Consider the following 18,695-nt stretch of genomic DNA (forward strand, 5'->3'; position numbering starts at 1 on the left):
ACCCACAGCGGTGGGCTGTTATATAACGCCTTCCACCAAGAGAAGTCTGCAGATCATCTCGTATTTACACACAGGCTCATCATCACCATCACGTTAATGTTACTGCAACGTTGCCGCAAGGTCTGCATTACATTATTCATGGATCGTAAGGAGAGTGGTGTGTTTCATAAGAATACACTGAAATGATGAAAAATACTATTACGCCAAGAAATCATCTTATGGGTTAAGAAATCCAAGTAAATGTGTTCTCGGTCCAGCACTGATACTGGGAAGAAAATATCTACTAAATCTCTGTGTGGCTTAAACTGACCTCAAGACCTCTTGCTGATCTATTCCTCATCCAAAATCCCTCGTAACTCGATGTTCGGCTTCATTTAACGAGATTTCTCAGGGCTTTGGGAAGAGACAGTCAATTCACTGCACTGTGTCGCAGCAACAAGATTGAAAGACAGTTTTTTGTTGCTCATAAAAATCGTGAAAGATAGACTTTAGGATGTCTGATTCCCATGCAAATTCCCATGACAATATTTAACATTGCGTAGCATTTGTCTGATGACAAGAATACAAAATATCAGGGGCTGAAAGTTATATTTTTAGTTAGATATGCACATATTCATGCAGAATGTATTTGAAAGCTCATGTTTATGTATATGCTTTTGAGGGATGAGGGAAGTCAGACGTGTACAGTCAGTCCTACAGTACAGCAAACTCATGAATTGGTTGTGGTCAGGAACAAAGACAACGAGGCAGATGCATTAACTTTGGTGTTCAACCTTGGGGTTTCAACCACTCAACCACAAGCTCAAATAAAAACGGAAGTGTGAGTGTGCAAAAATCAAATCCTTACAAAGAAAGTAGTATCTAAACACGTACAATTACATTTGCATCCAGTCTGTCAAAACAAAAAAAGCAAAAACAAGATTTAAAAAGGTCTCAGGATAAAATTCACTGAACAGTTGTGCTATGCAAACAATCAAGTTGAACAAAACTACCTATATATTGTGAATATCTAAATTAAGTCATTAAAGGAGACAGACACCCTTTCTATGCAAATTAGGCTCATTATTATAGATTTACTCATTTATATTTTCATTTCAAATATTTAATAATTATGAATTAATTAAAATATTAATTAAAATAGTTTTAAAAAATCTATTAAATCTATATATATATATTATATAAAATATTTTCTCAATATGTTTATATATATATATATATATATATATATATATATATATATATATATATATATATATATATATATATATAAAATATTGAGAAAATCACCTTTAAAGTTGTCCAAATTAAGTCCTTAGGACTGATCCTTAAATATTGATATATTTACAGTAGGAAATTTACAAAGAAATCTTCATGGAAAATGATCTTTACTTAATATCCTAATGATTTTTGCCATAAAAATAAAATTGATAATTTTAACCCATACAATGTATTGTTAGCTATTGCTACAAATATACCCATGCGACTTATGACTGGTTTTGTGGTCCAGGGTTACATATATTAAATAATTTAAGTATTAAATAGTACTTTATTTTTGCTTTAGTACAGTACTTTAAGTAGTTTTTAGTGCTTTAGTACTACAGTTATTTAAACAACATTTGTAATACTTTTAATATTTTAGGAAATCACATTTAATGTATACACACACACACATAATTCTGCTGCTCTATACACTGTAGGCGTGTGTTATTGACAGGGCATTGGGGTGTTCAGAAACCACCATCTTACTATAAATCTTCTCACACTGGATGACATAAGTGTGTGTGTGTCACCTCAAATAACCACTCTCCAGACGTGCCATGTGTACGTTCAGCAAATGACAGCCCAAGCATTAATTTTTCATGTGTGTGTGTGTGTGTGTGTGTGTTGGGGTGAAAGGAGGAAACGTTGTGTAACAAACAAACAACCAGTCGTCCACTCTCCCTCTCCGTCATCCCTCTATTCTCTTTTTCCCTCACAGCACTTCTGTCAATAAACAACTAGCACATAGCTTTTGTCATTTTTGAGCGGAGTCATAAAAAAAAAAGCAGGAAAGGATCCGAGAGAAAGAAAGGGAGAGGGAGGGATAGAGAAATCCTGCCAGAGGATAACCCAGCTTGCTGCAGTCTCTCATTGCTGATTCCTGTCACGTACTCTAAAGAAATTCCCTTGCTGAGAATTATGTAACATTCAACAACAAGTAAAGTTGTTTTTCTTTTGGCTGTATGTTGTGGGGCTGCTGTCACACCAAAGACTGTCAGGTGGAAAAGAATAGAGGATGAAAAGCAGGAAAGGGAGTGAGGGATTCCCAGTAATGGAAAGTGACCATCGGATGACCAGAGGACATGAGGTTTGCTGCCTCTGTTTTGAGAGCCAGGGATGAATTATATGTACAGACTTGAATTATCAGACACATTTATCCAAAATGAATTACCTATGAGAATAAATGCGATCTAAAGATAAATTGCTAATGGAAAGCAATTAATTTTTGTTAAAAAAATGTTTTTATTAAGTTTATATATAATATATATATATATATATATATATATATATATATATATATAGACACCAAAATCTATTTCAAATAAATGTTCTTTGAATCTTCTATTCATTGAGGATTGAGGAATCATAAAAAAGTGCAGCGTTTCTACAAAAAAAATATTAAGCAGCACAAATGTTTTCAACATTGATAATAAGAACATTTTCTTGAGCACTAAATCAGCATATCAGAATGATTTCTGAAGGATCATGTGACACTGAAGACTGGAGTTACAAATTACATTTTATAGTATATGGAAAACAGTTTGGAACTGTAATATATTTCACAATATAACTGTTTTTATTTTAAACAAATAACCAACCCCATAATTTTCAATGCTAGTATGAATGTATACATTTTAATGTGCATTTTATATATTTTAATGACTAAAAGACTATAGATACGTCTATAACTAAAACTACATGTGCACAAGCACACACATACACACACATACTCTCATCTCATTAGCATTTACAGGAAGCTTGTTAGTACACAAAAGTCTGCCACAACAGCATCTGGCTGGTCAGGTGGCTTTGTGAGCCCCCTCAGGAGATGGAAGTCTGCTATGACAGATCTGTATGTGTGCGTGCTGTATATGTGCATCACATCATAATGGGATGACCTGCTGTCTCTAGAGAGTGTCCATATTTGCTGTTTACATTTTCTTTCACTCCATCAGTGTTGGGTGTGGCTAGACTCCCCACTGCTGCCAGATCGATACCACCGGTGACATAAAATAAATGAGATATTATAAAGGAGAGTGAGAAACACAGAGAAAAAAAGGTCAAATCGTAAAGAGGAATGGACTGTGAGCACAAGCAACAGAGAAATCTATAACTAGCTTCCTCAGTTGGCCGACTGCCAGGGTGACCCAAATTCTCAACAGCAGTTTAGATGTCCATTACACACCCACAGTTAAACGTCTTCACATAAACGACTATATATTCAATGAGTCTAGGCCATTTCAGGGAAGGGTGGTTTCTTAGTCTGGCTTCCTTCCTAGCCGATAGAGGTCAGAGGACAACGGCCACATGTTCCCACTCTTTCAGAAATGTAGGATACTTGCTCCTTGTTGATTAGGAATGTTGAACGTCTAAAGAGCCACACAAACCTGAACACAGTCTTAGTCAATCAACAGATAAGGTAGCTTAAATAGCTAAAAGAGACCCTGACAATGACCCTGAAAATCATAATCTATGGTATTTAAATGTTAAGGAATTACAATGAGAGCCATATTAGTCCATATTTATGAGCCATTTACCAATTTATTAGTATATATGTCAATCAATCTTCAATCATATGACCTTTTCTTTTGCAGTATTATTGGTTGTTAGTGCTGTCCAGATGTTTGGTGGGTATTGGCGAATCAAGCTACTCATCCATCTCTCCAACCATCATTGGAGACCTCTTCACAAACAACAAAAGGACCATGATGCTCTCTGTCTTCTACCTGGCCATCCCACTAGGAAGGTGAGTCCTAAATTCATAGTTTTTTCTTTTCAATCCATTATAAGGTACCATTACATCTATTCATTTTCTAGAATAAAATGGATAAAGTCCTAGAAATGTCATTTAATTCTGTTTAATTTAATTGCACATGTGCAGATGTTCATTAGAGATGGTTTTAGCACTTTAGTACCAAGTGATATAATACCATCTGATATCCAACCATATAATATTATTGCTATTTAACCAGCCATAATGAGAATTGTAATGTATATTAAGACATTTGAAGTCAGGTTAGGTGAACTGTAGCTGAAGGGAACAGCTTCTGACAGCCAGATAATCTCAGATACCATCTCCACTCAGTAAAGGTCAGTTGTAGAGAATTGAGCTCAGCGAAACTGTGCGTTTTTGTGGTCACCGCCTCAGACGGGCCAAATAGACAATGATATTCTAAATCTCTTGCTGCTGTGAAAGACTTTAAGCTCACCTATTTCGGTCACTTAACACAGGCCGTGGCATTTTCTTTTGTTCACTGAAGTGGAAAAAGACTGGAGAGAAAAGGGGGAAAACAACAGAGGAAAGGTGATAAATGCATGCATGTACGTGCATAGCATTTTTAGCTTCATTGTTTTCACATACAGCATCTTGGAATTATATTGTTAATCTGATGGGGAGACAAACATCAACATAAAATGTTATTGGCCGAACTAATCAGAGTTGTATGACGCAGAGTGGCTGTTCCTCCATTGAACTGAGGAAAAGAAATGTCTAAACACAGCAGCTGTCGCCATCAAACCTGTTCTGTGGTCTAGTAATAGTATCGATGAGAGATTGAATACAGTTAGAGGAAAGGACGGGATGGAAAAATAGCTGACCCAGAAGAGTTTTGGTATTTGCGGGCTAACTGGGTTCGGCCCTAACAAAACGATCGACAGTACAAACAATAAGAGGTGAAAGACTAGAGCGCCGCAGTGTGCCGCCTCACTTCCTGTCTAGCGCCCTGTTTATCTGCTGTCAGGTTGTTACTGTTTCCAGGAAGTGACCTCAGCCATGAGAGAAATGTTTGGCAGGAAATTTGAGTCCTCTTATGGGCATGGAAAAATGTAATAGTTGCTAATAAACATGGAGAAACAACGACAGCTTGTGTTACAAATACGTACAAACATATAAAAATGGTAGGACCACATCACAATGTCCAAAAACTTTCATCCAATCAAGAACATGAATAAGGTACCAAGTGGCCATATTCCATGAATACACAATTATGTGTAAGCTCAGTTAAAGGGTTCTTGACATTGAATGAGGTCCATTGGTCACTGTGGGCTCATGTTGAGAGCCATATGTACTCACTGATAAGGTCCTGTTGTTTGATGGGTCAGGTCAGGTTGGTCCATCAGTCGGATATGCCAGGGGCACTTAAAGGTAAACAATGTACCTGCTGAGCGACAGCCTGAATGTCTGGGAACACAGGAAGTGTGTGTGAGGTTAGATGGTGGGAAGGACGCTCCAAATTTAAACAGAAAGATTAAAATGCTGCAGTTATGCCAGGGCCTGTGTACAAAAAATGAAATAAATAAATAAAAATACAGGAGACTACAGTTCCAAACCACTCTATAGGTATATAGTATTGCTTAAAGGGATAGTTCACTCAAAAATGAAAATTCTGTCATCATTTACTCCACCTCAAGTTGTTCCAAACCTGTATGAATTTCTTTGTTCTGCTGAACACAAAGGAAGATATTTGGAAGAATGTTTGTAACCAAGCATATCTTGCCCCCCATTGACTACCAGAGATTTTGTTTTCCTACTATGGAAGTCAGTGGGGGTCCATCGGCTGTTTGGTTATCCATATTCTTTAAAATATCTTATTTTGTGTTCAGGAGGAGAAAGAAATTTGTACAGGTTTGGAACATCTTGAGGGTGAGTAAAGGAATTTGGGGTGAACTATCCCTTTAAAATAGCAAAAACTTTTCTTTTCACTTCCTGTTGACTCTTGGTAACAGGTGTACAAACATGAGAAGGGGAAAGACAGAGAGAGTGAGAATAATAATGAGTCTGATGCTAGAAAATGTGGAGGAATACTTTCGACCTAAAATTGAGAATTGATGGAAAGAAGAACTGCTGGACACCCAATCAACTTTTTTTAAACAGACTATGACCAAGAGGAGAGAAAACAATTCATACAAGGGCCGATGACAGGCAGCTCAGTCAAATAACATCCAGCAACCATCTCAAACCAGATAATCAGCATACAGATAGTATACAGAGAGAATAGTTCAGCCACACAAGATCATAACAGGGCAATTATGAATTTTATCAGACTGTAAACAGGATGTAGAGCTGAGAGAGTTTGGTCTGAGTCTGAAGAGATATGACTCACAGATTCCTCAGATACCGACAGGGTTGAAATAATCCCACCTTGAGTGCTCGTCTTCCTCCTTTCCTTATATCACTCTTGTCAGACAGTCTTGCCTTAGAAGAATTTAAAGAAAAGTTCACGAGACACATGCCGTATCCTACAGCCTCAGACAGGGATTCTGAGAATTAGGTCATCTGAACGTTTGATGTTAGTATTTCACCACAGTCCCCAAATCCATCCAAAACCCCAAGCGACACAGTGTGGGAAGCTAGTGTCTCTCCCAAGTCATCTCTCTTTCTCTTTCCCTCGGAGCTGATCTGTCATCATAAGCCCCTGAGTAATGCTAAGTGGTTGACTCTCTTACATAGCCAGAGGTGATGTTCAGTGTAAAGCCATTATCAGCGGCATTAGTATGCATGCTGAGTTCAGGCAGCCTACCCAGCGCATGAAAGTTTTAGTGTGCATGACACAGCTTTGGGTGGGAAAAACAGCCGAAGAGAATGACTGCAAAGAATGAGCGAGGGAACAAGTAAATGAGACAGTCTCATGGCAAAACAGCTTATTAAAAAACTTATTAAACTACCCTAACCTGGTCAGGCTGGTCTGGTTTGCTGGTTTTAGAGGGGTTTTGGACATTGACCATCTACACTAGTGAAAACAAGTTTGGGCTGGCTGCTAGGGTAGGATGGAAGACCAGCTAGACTAGCTTAGAACAGTGTTATTAAACTGAAACTAAACTAAAATACATTTGTATAAATTCATAGCTAACTAAAGTAAAATAGATCATAACTAAAACCTTTATAATCAGAGGTGCACATAACTTCTCTGGTCTGGTTCTCAAGGGACTCACACTTTACACGACACACTTATTCTAAAAGCTGTTCTCATCACTTTCCCCCTGACTGCTCTCTTCACTCTTTTTTCTTTCGAATATGGTAGATGAATGATTTTTTTAATTTTATTTTACTAACATTAATGACACAGACAACAGCAAGAATATTAGGCTGCTGTCACTTTAAGAAGCAAAGCACGGACCAAATACCTGACACACATCTGGTTTCTTTCTCAACTGTTCACTTATGCACTCTAAAAAATGCTGGGTTAAAAACAACCCAAGTTGGGTTGAAAATGGACAAACCCAGCGATTGGGTTGTTTTAACCCAGCGGTTGGGTTAAATGTTTGCCCAACCTGCTGGGTAGTTTTATTTAAACCAACTATTGTTTAAAAATTGTTATATGGCTAGCTTAAAATGAACCCAAAATAGTTGGGAAATTAAAAACCAGATGCAATTAGAGGCAACAATAATAGACAAAAGGTGAATGTTTATTATTAAGCTTTAATATTTTATTAATGTAAATTTAATAGTTTATTAATATAAATGTATTAATAAGCAATTTAATAAATGTTTATTGTTTAATAATTATTCATTGAACATTAATAAATGTTAATTTCCAACATACTTTGGGTTAATTTTAATTAAGCAATACAGTAATTTTTAAACAATAGTTGAGTTAAATAAAACTACCCAGCAGGTTGGGCAAACATTTAACCCAACCGCTGGGTTAAAACAACCCAATTGCTGGGTTTGTCCATTTTCAACCCAACTTGGGTTGTTTTTAACCCAGCATTTTTTAGAGTGTGACAAAACCGAGAGAATACTTGCCGAGACAGGTATTTTGACACAATTTTGTGAGATTGTGTGCCAACAGATTGCAATAAAACTAGATTAGGCTGAGAAATTTACATTTCTACATAAATATTTTCATTTCACCATTTAGCAATTATTACAATTAATAAACTAACAAGTAACTATATACAAGTAATAAACTAACAATTATTACAATAAAAACTATTCAAAACTAAATTAACCCTGGCTCAGTTCTGCTTAAATTAGCTAAGACCCGCAAACCAGCTGGAGAGTGGATGTTTATGCCTAGAATATGATATGTTTGCTTGTGTATAATGACATGTTTTGCTCTCTGTCCGCAGCGGTCTGGGCTACATCCTGGGATCCATTGCTAAAGACGCTGGAGGGGATTGGTACTGGGCGCTGAGGGTAAGAGCTGTTGAAATCTCTCCCTGTGTTATATCAATATTTTAGAGGAAGCATGCACAGCCTCCACAAACACACACCATTTCCTCTTGGCCTGGACAAAAATATCCCTAAAACCCATGGCAGACAGGTGAATCCCGAAATACCTTTAGCCCGTCTCTTGAAAAAGCAGCATAACATTCCTCCCCCCTTGAAGCCAGTGCAATGGCAACACTGACAACCCAGCTAGCTCAAGTGCATTAATTTAGCATTACCTCCAGCTCTCTCGAGTCCCACTCATACACGCTATCCGTGAGTAATGCAGTAACATGCTCTTTGTACTGCAGAGACCCAGGAGAAGAGGCTCACTTACACAGACCCTTTTGTTTTAGGATATTCCTCACTAGCATTAATGTATTACAATGAGAGCAGCTAATGCAGCTAAAATGACTAAATTTTGAAATGATTGAGTGAGAGGAAAAGAAGTGGTCTGCAAGTTTTTGGGCAGCAGAGTGCCCAGAGTGTTCTGTTTTAAAACCAACCGCTTCTTTTGTTCAGTTAAAACTCTAAAGGGGAATGCTCAAGTTAACAGGTGGGCTTCATTACTTGTTCCTTTCTCTGGGTCATAAAGAATCCACAGAGGGTGACAGAGGGTCTGATCCTGAACTTGAATTAAGCGTGTTGTGTGGCTGCCTCTTAAAACTCCAACAAGGTTCTGTTGTCGAGCTCTTAGGCCTAAAAAGAGACTTTAAGAGGAGCATTAAACCCTCTCAAGCTTACAGAAACACCTCTCTACATGACAGTTATATGACCCTCAGGAACATAAATGGCTTTATTTGGTAGCTAGTTTATCGGAACTCTTTTGCAAACAGTAGCGGAGCTCCATTGTTTGAGCTCTTGGATGCAGTAAAACATTCCTTGAGGAGACAAAGCTCATGGTTTAGGGGACTATTAATCATCACTAGCACTTTAAATGAGTATAAAAACATCAGACTGATGAAAAGGGACTCCATATCGGCATATCCTGTTCTGAGAGGGGAAAAACACTCTGTGCCACTTTCCGCTTGTTTTGCAGGCCCCTAAAGAACTCAATCGCCTTCCGTTCTCGAAGAGAGAGTGTGTTTTTTTGTTTTTTTTTGGAGTGGAGGATTATATCATAATTATTGAGAGCCATATCAATCTTCTGCAGGTCAGAGAGGCGAAATGCCAGGAGAAATAGCACCTTGATCTTGCTTTCTTTGATTATACTCGTTCTTTGGCGTTCCAACTCTAACACAAGCACGAAAGATGATACAGCACTAGCTTGAGATTAGCACGAAAGGGCAGCATCTGACAGAGTGCTAGACAGAGTCAGAGTTCAAGATGACTGATCACTGAAGGCTTTGAATCTAAACCAGAGAGGCAGGGAGGGATCTCCACAGTGTGACAGTTAGAAAATAGGTCCACTGCAAAGACCTCTTTTACGGCTGCTGGGTTTTCTAGTTACGGAGGGATAACAAGACCAAATCCAGGCTTTAGCAAGACATCGCAGCTCTGTATCAAAAGCACTGCAGCGCACACAGAGACACATTCAGTCCACAGAATCACACTATAGTGCAGAAAACCGCAGCATGTCAGTGGGATACAGTGATCTGCTTCAGTCTCAAGATGTTCTTTAAAAGATTTATAATGCAGAACAGTGCAAAAAAAAAAAAAAAAAATTAATCAGGCTCAAATTGTGAAAGAATTGTTGGAAGGGAGCTTTAAGAATTATTTTCACACATAAATTGGCACCTCTGAGTCCAGACTTAATTTCATTGAAAGTCTTTGGGATGTGCTGGAGGAGACTTTACAGAGTGCTCACCTCTTGCATTGTCAATACAGGATCTTGACCAAAATGATGATGCACCTCTCGATGGAAATAAATGTTGTGATGTTATGTTATAGTAAATTGTACACACAATTTAGCAAATCGAGGGAACGAAATAGTAAATCATGCACACAATCAACTTTTTTTTTCATTCATGTCATGTGGGGGGGCTCTGTAGAAAACATTTAACATTTTTCTGGAAACTGTGATATATATTTTTTCATGAGTTCAAAAGTACAGCATTTATTTGAAACAGTATTATTGTACAATGTAAATGCAAAAAAAAAACAAAAAAACAATTGAACTGTAGTATATATAATTCTTAAGACAGATTCAAGATGTAAGTCATATTATCTTAATTTTGCTTATACAACTTAATCTCGTTTTAATTTAATTTATGTATTTATTGCCAGAAAATAAGACAAAAATACTGATTAGGAACTTTTTTTTTGCAGTGCAGACTACTAAATCTTTACAAGAATGCATATACACACCCATAAGACACAATTTTGAGCAGAGCTTTGCTTTAATGTGCTATAAATGATCTCCAGGAGGATTGTGTCTGACAGACAGAATTGCTTTGGCTTTCACAAGCGACGGAGGCGCTTGCGCTGCTTCCATGTGGGCGAGCGAACTAACAAACACATGCACACACACATACACACGCTGTGCTGCTGTAGCCATCAGGAAGGATGATAAAAGAGATAATAGCTCATGGCCTGGTGGACCGCAGCTGCTCCCACACAAGGGAGAAAACTGAGAAAGAAAATGGGAGGATAGAGTAAAGAAACATCACCTAATGGAGTCCACTTCACACTGCAGTCTAGTTCCCTGCCAGCACTACACACCCTTATGTGAATATAAATTAAAGTCCTCTGTAGTATAGAAAAACTGTAAACTAATCACAAAATACACAACACCACCGTTATGAACTCTACAAATAACTTGCTAGACCAAACAGGATGTGAGACGGTTTCTTATTGTTCAGCCCACAAGATTTTGTTTAACAGACGGCACAGACTCACAGTAATACAAGCAAAATGTTTAGTCTAGTAGTTACAGCAAAGAGCATTTAGCAGCATTTTTGCTTTTTCCCATTAAAAACAACTACAATTTGTGTAAGATAGACTTTATATAAGATAATAAGACTTGGTTTTGTTTGAATTTAGTTAATTAGTTAATTTATTCTTTAAAAAATTATCAATGAAATAGAAAAAAAAATCATTTTTCAAGATATATTAACTGAAAATGTCATACAAAAAAAGTAAATTGCTTCTCATTTATATTGTTTTAAGTATGTTTTGATATTTTTCTGGAAAACAAGGCATTAATACATAAGAAAAAGAAAAAAAAGAAAAAAAAAATATATATATATATATATATATATATATATATATATATAATTTTTTTTTTTTTTTTTTTTTTTGCGGTGTTAAACTCTTCAATATATGTTTTTTTATCTTCTATCTCAAGGTTTCTCCAATGTTGGGGTTGACTGCTGGGTTCCTCATCCTCATCTTTGTCCCTGAGCCTAAGAGAGGGATTGCCGACCAACTTGCTGGACGTTTACATGCACGCACTTCCTGGCTCTGTGACATGAAAGCTCTGGCCAAAAAGTATGCCACTTGTTTATTCTTTTTTTTCTATCCATCAGTCAAGAATGAAATGGACTAAATGTTCAGGATTGTGGTGTACTATATGCAATCAACCATTGAGCTAGAATATTGGGATCCTCGATGTGTCTTTGTACAGTGCTGACTTCATTTGAACTTGGTGACAGTTTATTGGAGTAGCTGGCATTAAAGTAGTTTCTGCATATCCTGTGGTGTGACAAACTATAATTTAACTAAATTTTGTGTTTTTAAACACTTTGAGATTTTCCATTTACGAAAAAATGACACAGTATCGATTATCAATAACATTATCTAATTATATAAATATTATATATGCATTATTTTTCATCTTTGTTGAGATGAATGTAGGAAATGTGCATATTGTATGTCAACTACTCATATTACCATCACTTTTAATAAATTCCACTAAGTATAACATGTTCCTGGATCAACATTCCAATCAACCAATCAGATTCGAGGGATAGTTTTTTTAGTTAATGTCACATTTAGGCTTACAACAAGGGTTAGGGGCTTCTACACCATTTCCCTTTGATTTTAGGGATAAATGATGGATTAGGTTTTGGGGTAGGGATAGGGTTAGGACTATGTTTTTGGACAGGAATGGCAAAAATCACAGTGACCATATACATTACGTCAGAAAGACATAAAGAGCAAAAATAACAGAAAAACAGGAAATGCAAAAAAAAAAAAAAAAAAAAAAAACATTCAGAAGAAAAGAAATGGATATTCAATTGTTTTCTGTCTGCTCCCTAGCCGTAGTTATGTATTTTCATCTCTGGCATCGGCCGCAGTGTCATTTGCCACGGGGGCGTTTGGGATCTGGATCCCGCAGTACCTATTCAGAGCTCAGGTGGTGCAGAAAACAGCAGTGAGCTGCACCTATCAACCCTGCAGCAGCAAAGACAGGTCAGAACACACACACTCTGCTTGAAACCTAATGTTCAAACACAAACGTTACACTTTTGACAACAGCTATGTTTCTCTCTGATCTCCAGTTTGATATTTGGAGCCATCACCTGTGTGACAGGGCTGTTGGGAGTCGTGATCGGCGCTGTAACTACACGGCTCTGCCGTCAAAAGACGGAGCGTGCCGACCCGCTGGTGTGTGCGGTCAGCATGCTGGGCTCTGCTATCTTCATCTGCCTCATTTTTGTTGTGGCCAAGAAGAGCATTGTGGGAGCGTATGTAAGTAGCACTTTCACTGTTCATTTTCATCTCACTTCAAAAGTAAACTCACACTTTTGAACTTTTGGATTTTACACTTAAAGTATAAATTGGTCTATTGATTTGTCTTCCAGTAAAACACACACACTGTATATTTGAAAAAAACATTCCATTAACTATATTTAATGAATTACACTTGATCTATTATTACAATATTAAGACACTTAACGTAAAAAGCTCTGATTATAATGGAATTGTGGTGTAAACACTGTGATTCTCTCCTGAAGTGCTTCTTAACACTGTGGCCTGAATATCTCTAGTACAACACCCTTCTGACTATACTTGTATTACAATGAGTGCTCTCAGTCAAAGTTAAATAAGGTCACATCTATTCAGTTTAATATAAGGCTTTAAACGATATAAAGTCTGTTGCATTCAGTGGGTTTAACAGCCATAGTTGCTTGGCAGGGCTGTTAGGTCCAAGCCCAACACTAAAAGAATAAGAGCGACAGGCACTGTGTACTTGTTTAATTGGCATGTAAAGCAGGAAGAGGGAGCAGTTTTCACAGTTACTGCTGAGAAACAATGGATTGTGGCATTTGTGAGTCACTAATAGAGAAAAAGGTATGTTGAATAAGAAAACAAAGATAATATTGTACCAGGTCACACTTGTTTTTCCAACAAAAAAAAAACAATCCGGTCAGAACAAAATGCTGAATGCTCCCTAGAGGGCCAAACTGGACTGGGAATCTCGTGTTTATGATGAAAAGTATGATGAGAAAGTATTTTTAGGGACTGCTTGTCTTTCCTATGGACAAAAGAACCTAGTACACCGTGATAATGCCATCTCTCTGATGTTATGTTTGAGAAACTGTAAGCTTGCTCAACGTTTGCCATCTTATCTTAACTATGAAAGACTCACTAACTGTACCCTCAACTGGGCTGGCTTTGCAATCTCTTGTTCTTTTGTGAAAAGTCTAAGGTCTATAAAAGCAAACGGTCTGACCTGGGGTCTTATGGACTCTAATCTTGAGTTGGATCTTGAAGTGGCACAAGACCAGAATAACAATTGAGAGTATAAAATATAACTAAAAATATGCACTATCGTTCAAAAGTTTGGGTTCAGTAAGCTTTTTTTTTAAAAGAAATGAATACTTTATTCAGCAAAGATGTATTAAATTGATCAAAAGTGACTGTAAAGTCATTCATAATGTTACGAAAAGATTTCTGTACTTTCTATTAATCAAAGAATCCTGAGAAAAATGTAAAAATATATTTCACAATATAATATTCCACAATATTACTGTTTTTACTGTATTTTTGAATCAAATAAATGCAGCCTTGTTGATCATAAGAGACTTGTTTCATAAGAGACATTACAAAAAAAAACTTTTGAATAGTAATGTATATCGTTTTTTTTTTTTTTTTTTTAAATAGTTATCTCACTAAACTGTTAGAAAGCAAATACTTTTTGTTCTTCAAATGAAATATCACTTTTTTGCAAATTGAAAAATGTGCAAATGAAAAAGTGTATATCTGTCAGTTTTACCAAGAGCAACAATCAGTCCAGATTTTACAGTAAATTTCAGCTTTAGGGTATTTATAGAAATGATAATTTGGACCACATGACTTCATGCCATCTTGTCAAACAGGTAAAATTACAGTGGCAGCCAGCCCCCAACTGAAGACATGAGCCCCCCTTCAATCACCTGTCAGAAGGCTTCTGTAATTACATCCAAATGAAGCATACGAAAAACAAGGAATCCAAAACTTTAAGGAGGGAAAATATTTGGAGTGAGAAAATTTGATAGTGACAGATGTGCAGTCTGAGAATGTGACAGCATGCTGGAGCTCTGTCAGGGTCTGTTCCAGCAGGGGGACAGCTGCTGTCTCGTCAGCATGTTGGCTGATCACAATTCAGTCCTTAACCAGAGTCCTGCAGGGCTTTACAGTTTTAGCCTGTCTGTCCGTCTGTCCGTCACGCTGTCTGAGCCTCAAGTCACTTTGGGACAGAGTTTCATACAGACATGTCCAAACACATGCACACTTTCATGCTTTCATTTCCTCACCTTCTATTCGGATATTCTTTCACACTGGCATATAAATGGAAGGTTCTAGACGCACACACTAAAACCAGTACCTCCATTTCACACCCTGAGGTTAGCCCTCTGTCAGCCCTGCTCAACATATCACTCTGAACCCAACATGAGACCCTGTCAAATTCAGAACGGCCGCTTGAATGATCAAATTCCCTTGCAACCTACAGTTCTCCACACAATCCCGTCTGGTTTGACCCAAGCAGCTGCCGTCAGTCGTAATCTGGCCTCAGAGATGTGGAGAGAACATCTTCACTCTGTCAAGTCACTAAGATTAGTGGAGATATTCAATGCTTGTGTCTCAGTCTGCCACCTTAAAAATCCAGACCAGACACTGTGGGATATCAGTTAATTTATGTGGGAATGCTTAAATCTGTTCGTCTGTTCTCGTGGGATTGGACGAATCGGTTGATATATATTGTTAAACGTGACACATTTTCAGCCGCCAGACATTTTTGAGTTCCACTCTAGTATAATGCTAACCGCTTGTCTCTTTTTTACGGTTTGGAGCACAACACAGTCCTGTTGCCCTCAAAATCAAAAATTACATATAACACAACCACAGTATAATGACATGTTTTCATATTCCACAACATTTTTTTTTTTTTTTTTGATTTAGTAGATGAGCTGGGTTAATTTAGTCTTTGACCAACTGCAAACCCTTCTAAATACCATATATATATGGTAGAGTAACTTTTCATTTTAAAGAATGAAATGAAATATAATTGACCTTTCCTCTTCTATCCCCCCCCCCACTCTCCTTTTCTCCTCCTCAGATCTGCATTTTCATCGGAGAGACGCTGCTCTTTTTGAACTGGGCCATTACAGCGGACATTTTAATGGTTCGTATTGAAAGCCTATATTTATCTGCTGGGTCGAGTGGAAACTTTAAAGCCTTTAACTGTAACAAAAGTGGTCATCTTCTCAGGCTAGTTTCTTATTTTGAATGGTGGGATGCATGACTACGAGGTTTGGCATAGCCTGGGTGGGGCCCAAGACAAAATTGCTGCCTTTGATTGCACTTAATGGAAACGCCACTCACGGAAAATAAAACGAAATAACATTTTCAGTTTGGATGTTTTTTTGTATGAAGGAAGTAAAGCGAGTTAGAGAAACTCAGAGAGAGAAGCAGTAAATAGAGTGCATGTAAGGTAGAGTTAAAGATTTAGCAAGAAAAGCTGTCATGAAGTTGAGTCAGCCAAGGTCTTACTGCATACTTAAACTCCAGTCAGCTTGGGTCAGTGTAAAGCATTCTGACAGTGTCTGCTTAACTTTTGTTTTCCTGTTTTGAGTTTGTGTGATTCTCACTGCTGTTTTCCTATCACCTCTTTTCTTTCTCCAGTATGTTGTCATACCGACCAGAAGAGCCACAGCTGTTGCCTTCCAGGGCTTCACCTCACATTTACTAGGGGATGCTGGGAGCCCGTACCTCATAGGCCTGGTAAGAATGTCTCACGCACAGGGCAGTGAACTAAAGTGCTGCCTGTTACTAGCACATACTGCTCAAGTATTGAGTATTTGGTGTGTACGGACATTATAGGGTGGTTTTGGGGGGTCTAATTAAGGTTTGAACCCTATAAAGGAAGTCTAAACAAAAGATGTGCAAGCCTACAGGTTTTTCAAACATTTCAATACCCACAAAAGTCAGAGTGCACCAAATAGACAATCGTGAAGAAGAATCAGCTTATTGACACTTTTGAAAGATACAGTTCATAGGCTAAGTCTAGAAAGAGAAAGTCAAAGCTATAAACAACATGATGTGTGGCTTTTTTCTCGAGTTCACAATGGCAGAATTACACAAAAGCCCTCTGGAGGTTTCTTATTCCTCCTGATCTTTCCAGTAACACCTTTCCTCGTGAGACATTATGTTTAAGCTATTCATGAGCTCATTCAAGGCTACATTCATCTACAAGTGTTCCCTTCGGTCTCTTAAACACTTGTGTGCAACAATAAACTACGCTGCCTTGTTCCGTGTGACATTTGGCTCTATGATTTTGTACGCTGACCCTGGCTCCATCTCCCTTTTCCGATTTCCACTCTTGTTCATGTTAACAAAACAAAGGCAAACCAATCACAATGCAGCATAAATTCATCATTCTTCTTAACACCGGAAAAAGCACGCCATGGTTCCTAGACTTCCGACTCCTGTAGACATTCCTGGCATTCCCAACAGGAGTCACTGGAGTTGATCCAAACTAAACAGTAACTCCTGTGTGCGCTTTTGACAGGTCTCTGAACCTCTGTCTTGTAGGGCTCAGGGTTCAGACCCATTGTTCACTTATTCCATTATCACTTTCAACCTTTAACAACAAAAGTGCATTTGCAATGTGTTTGCTCTTTATCTGTCTCACACATACACTTCAGTACTCTGCAAGAGTGTGCCATAAGCACACGGCAGGAGGTAAGAAGTGTGTCTAATCTGTCTGTATATTTTTTATACAACATTTTTATCTGTATCATTTGGTATTTGAACCACGTCTACACATTATTGATTTAATGGCTTGACAAAAAGTTCAAAGAACAGTATTTATTTGAAATAGAAATATTTTGTAATATCACATGTCACTTTTGATTTAATGCATCTTTGCTGAACAAAAATATAAATTCTTAAAAAAAACAATACTAACCCCAAATTGGGGAATTATCTCCATAATCTTGCTGTTGCTAGCACTGTGCCGTATGTTTGAAAATGCTGAAAGTTCACTCAAGTCACAGTGTTTGCAAGCCACCACATTCCATCTGCTCAAAACACCCTACCTGCGGACAGACAGCTGGGCAGTGTGGTTATAATGCTGCCACATGTTTTGTGACGTTTCATTTATGGTTCGTTCACATGACTCAGTTGCTCTCTGGGAGTACAATTATCTTCTCAGTTACCTCTAAGATAGAGGGTACATCTTCAGAGGAAGTGTGTGGGCATTCCGGCCTGTCAAACCCAGCGATGTAGGACCGAGTCATGCATCAACAGTTACTTGATAATTTCACTCCGGAGGTCTGGCAAGCTAGTGTGATGGTGGCTATGACGTACTTCTGTTGTAAAAAAAAAAACCTGCCAGCTCTGAATAATAAAAAGAAGATCAGTCTTTAGAGAAAAACCACAGGAACTTTGACACTGGGCAGTGACACTTTTTTTCCCAGACATCATATTAAGAGTGCTGTTGTGTGAGCGATGACGCACAATAACTTACTGAAGACAAAGAACATGTGGCAGGCAGACAACACTTTCTTCTAAAATGTGCACTAGACCTGTGAATGAATAACATTTCCTAAATACCTGGTAATGCTCCATTTCACTCTAACTGATGTAAAAACATTCATAGTACCTGTGAGTGAATCTATACCCGTAGGCATAGTGGGTGGCGTAATTATCTTTAAAAATAGGCTATTGGCTGCAATCTACCTTCTTTATTTGCAAAAAAACCTCATTAGACATGCACCACAAATGTTCAACCTCAGCCCTATTTTTATCATTAGAAATAGTTCAACATTAATGTTTGGCATCATGAAAGCTAGATATACACAAACACACACACATTTACTTAGCTATATAAATGAGGACATTCCATAGACTTCTATTG

At 37.7% G+C, this 18,695-nt stretch overlaps 1 protein-coding gene across 1 annotated transcript in view; it reads left to right on the forward strand.

The window, feature by feature from the left end:
* Window positions 1-18,695, forward strand: part of spns2 (SPNS lysolipid transporter 2, sphingosine-1-phosphate) — a 76,194-nt gene that overhangs the window by 47,094 nt on the left and 10,405 nt on the right. Inside the window, exons 4-10 of the mRNA XM_067407157.1 lie at window positions 3,855-4,006; window positions 8,332-8,398; window positions 11,697-11,839; window positions 12,611-12,763; window positions 12,853-13,042; window positions 15,894-15,959; window positions 16,460-16,558. Of these exons, the coding sequence (XP_067263258.1) occupies window positions 3,855-4,006; window positions 8,332-8,398; window positions 11,697-11,839; window positions 12,611-12,763; window positions 12,853-13,042; window positions 15,894-15,959; window positions 16,460-16,558 (870 nt within the window). The remainder of the gene's footprint in view (window positions 1-3,854; window positions 4,007-8,331; window positions 8,399-11,696; window positions 11,840-12,610; window positions 12,764-12,852; window positions 13,043-15,893; window positions 15,960-16,459; window positions 16,559-18,695) is intronic.

Source organism: Chanodichthys erythropterus, chromosome 13 (assembly GCF_024489055.1).
Source record: "Chanodichthys erythropterus isolate Z2021 chromosome 13, ASM2448905v1, whole genome shotgun sequence".
NCBI lineage: Eukaryota > Metazoa > Chordata > Actinopteri > Cypriniformes > Xenocyprididae > Chanodichthys > Chanodichthys erythropterus.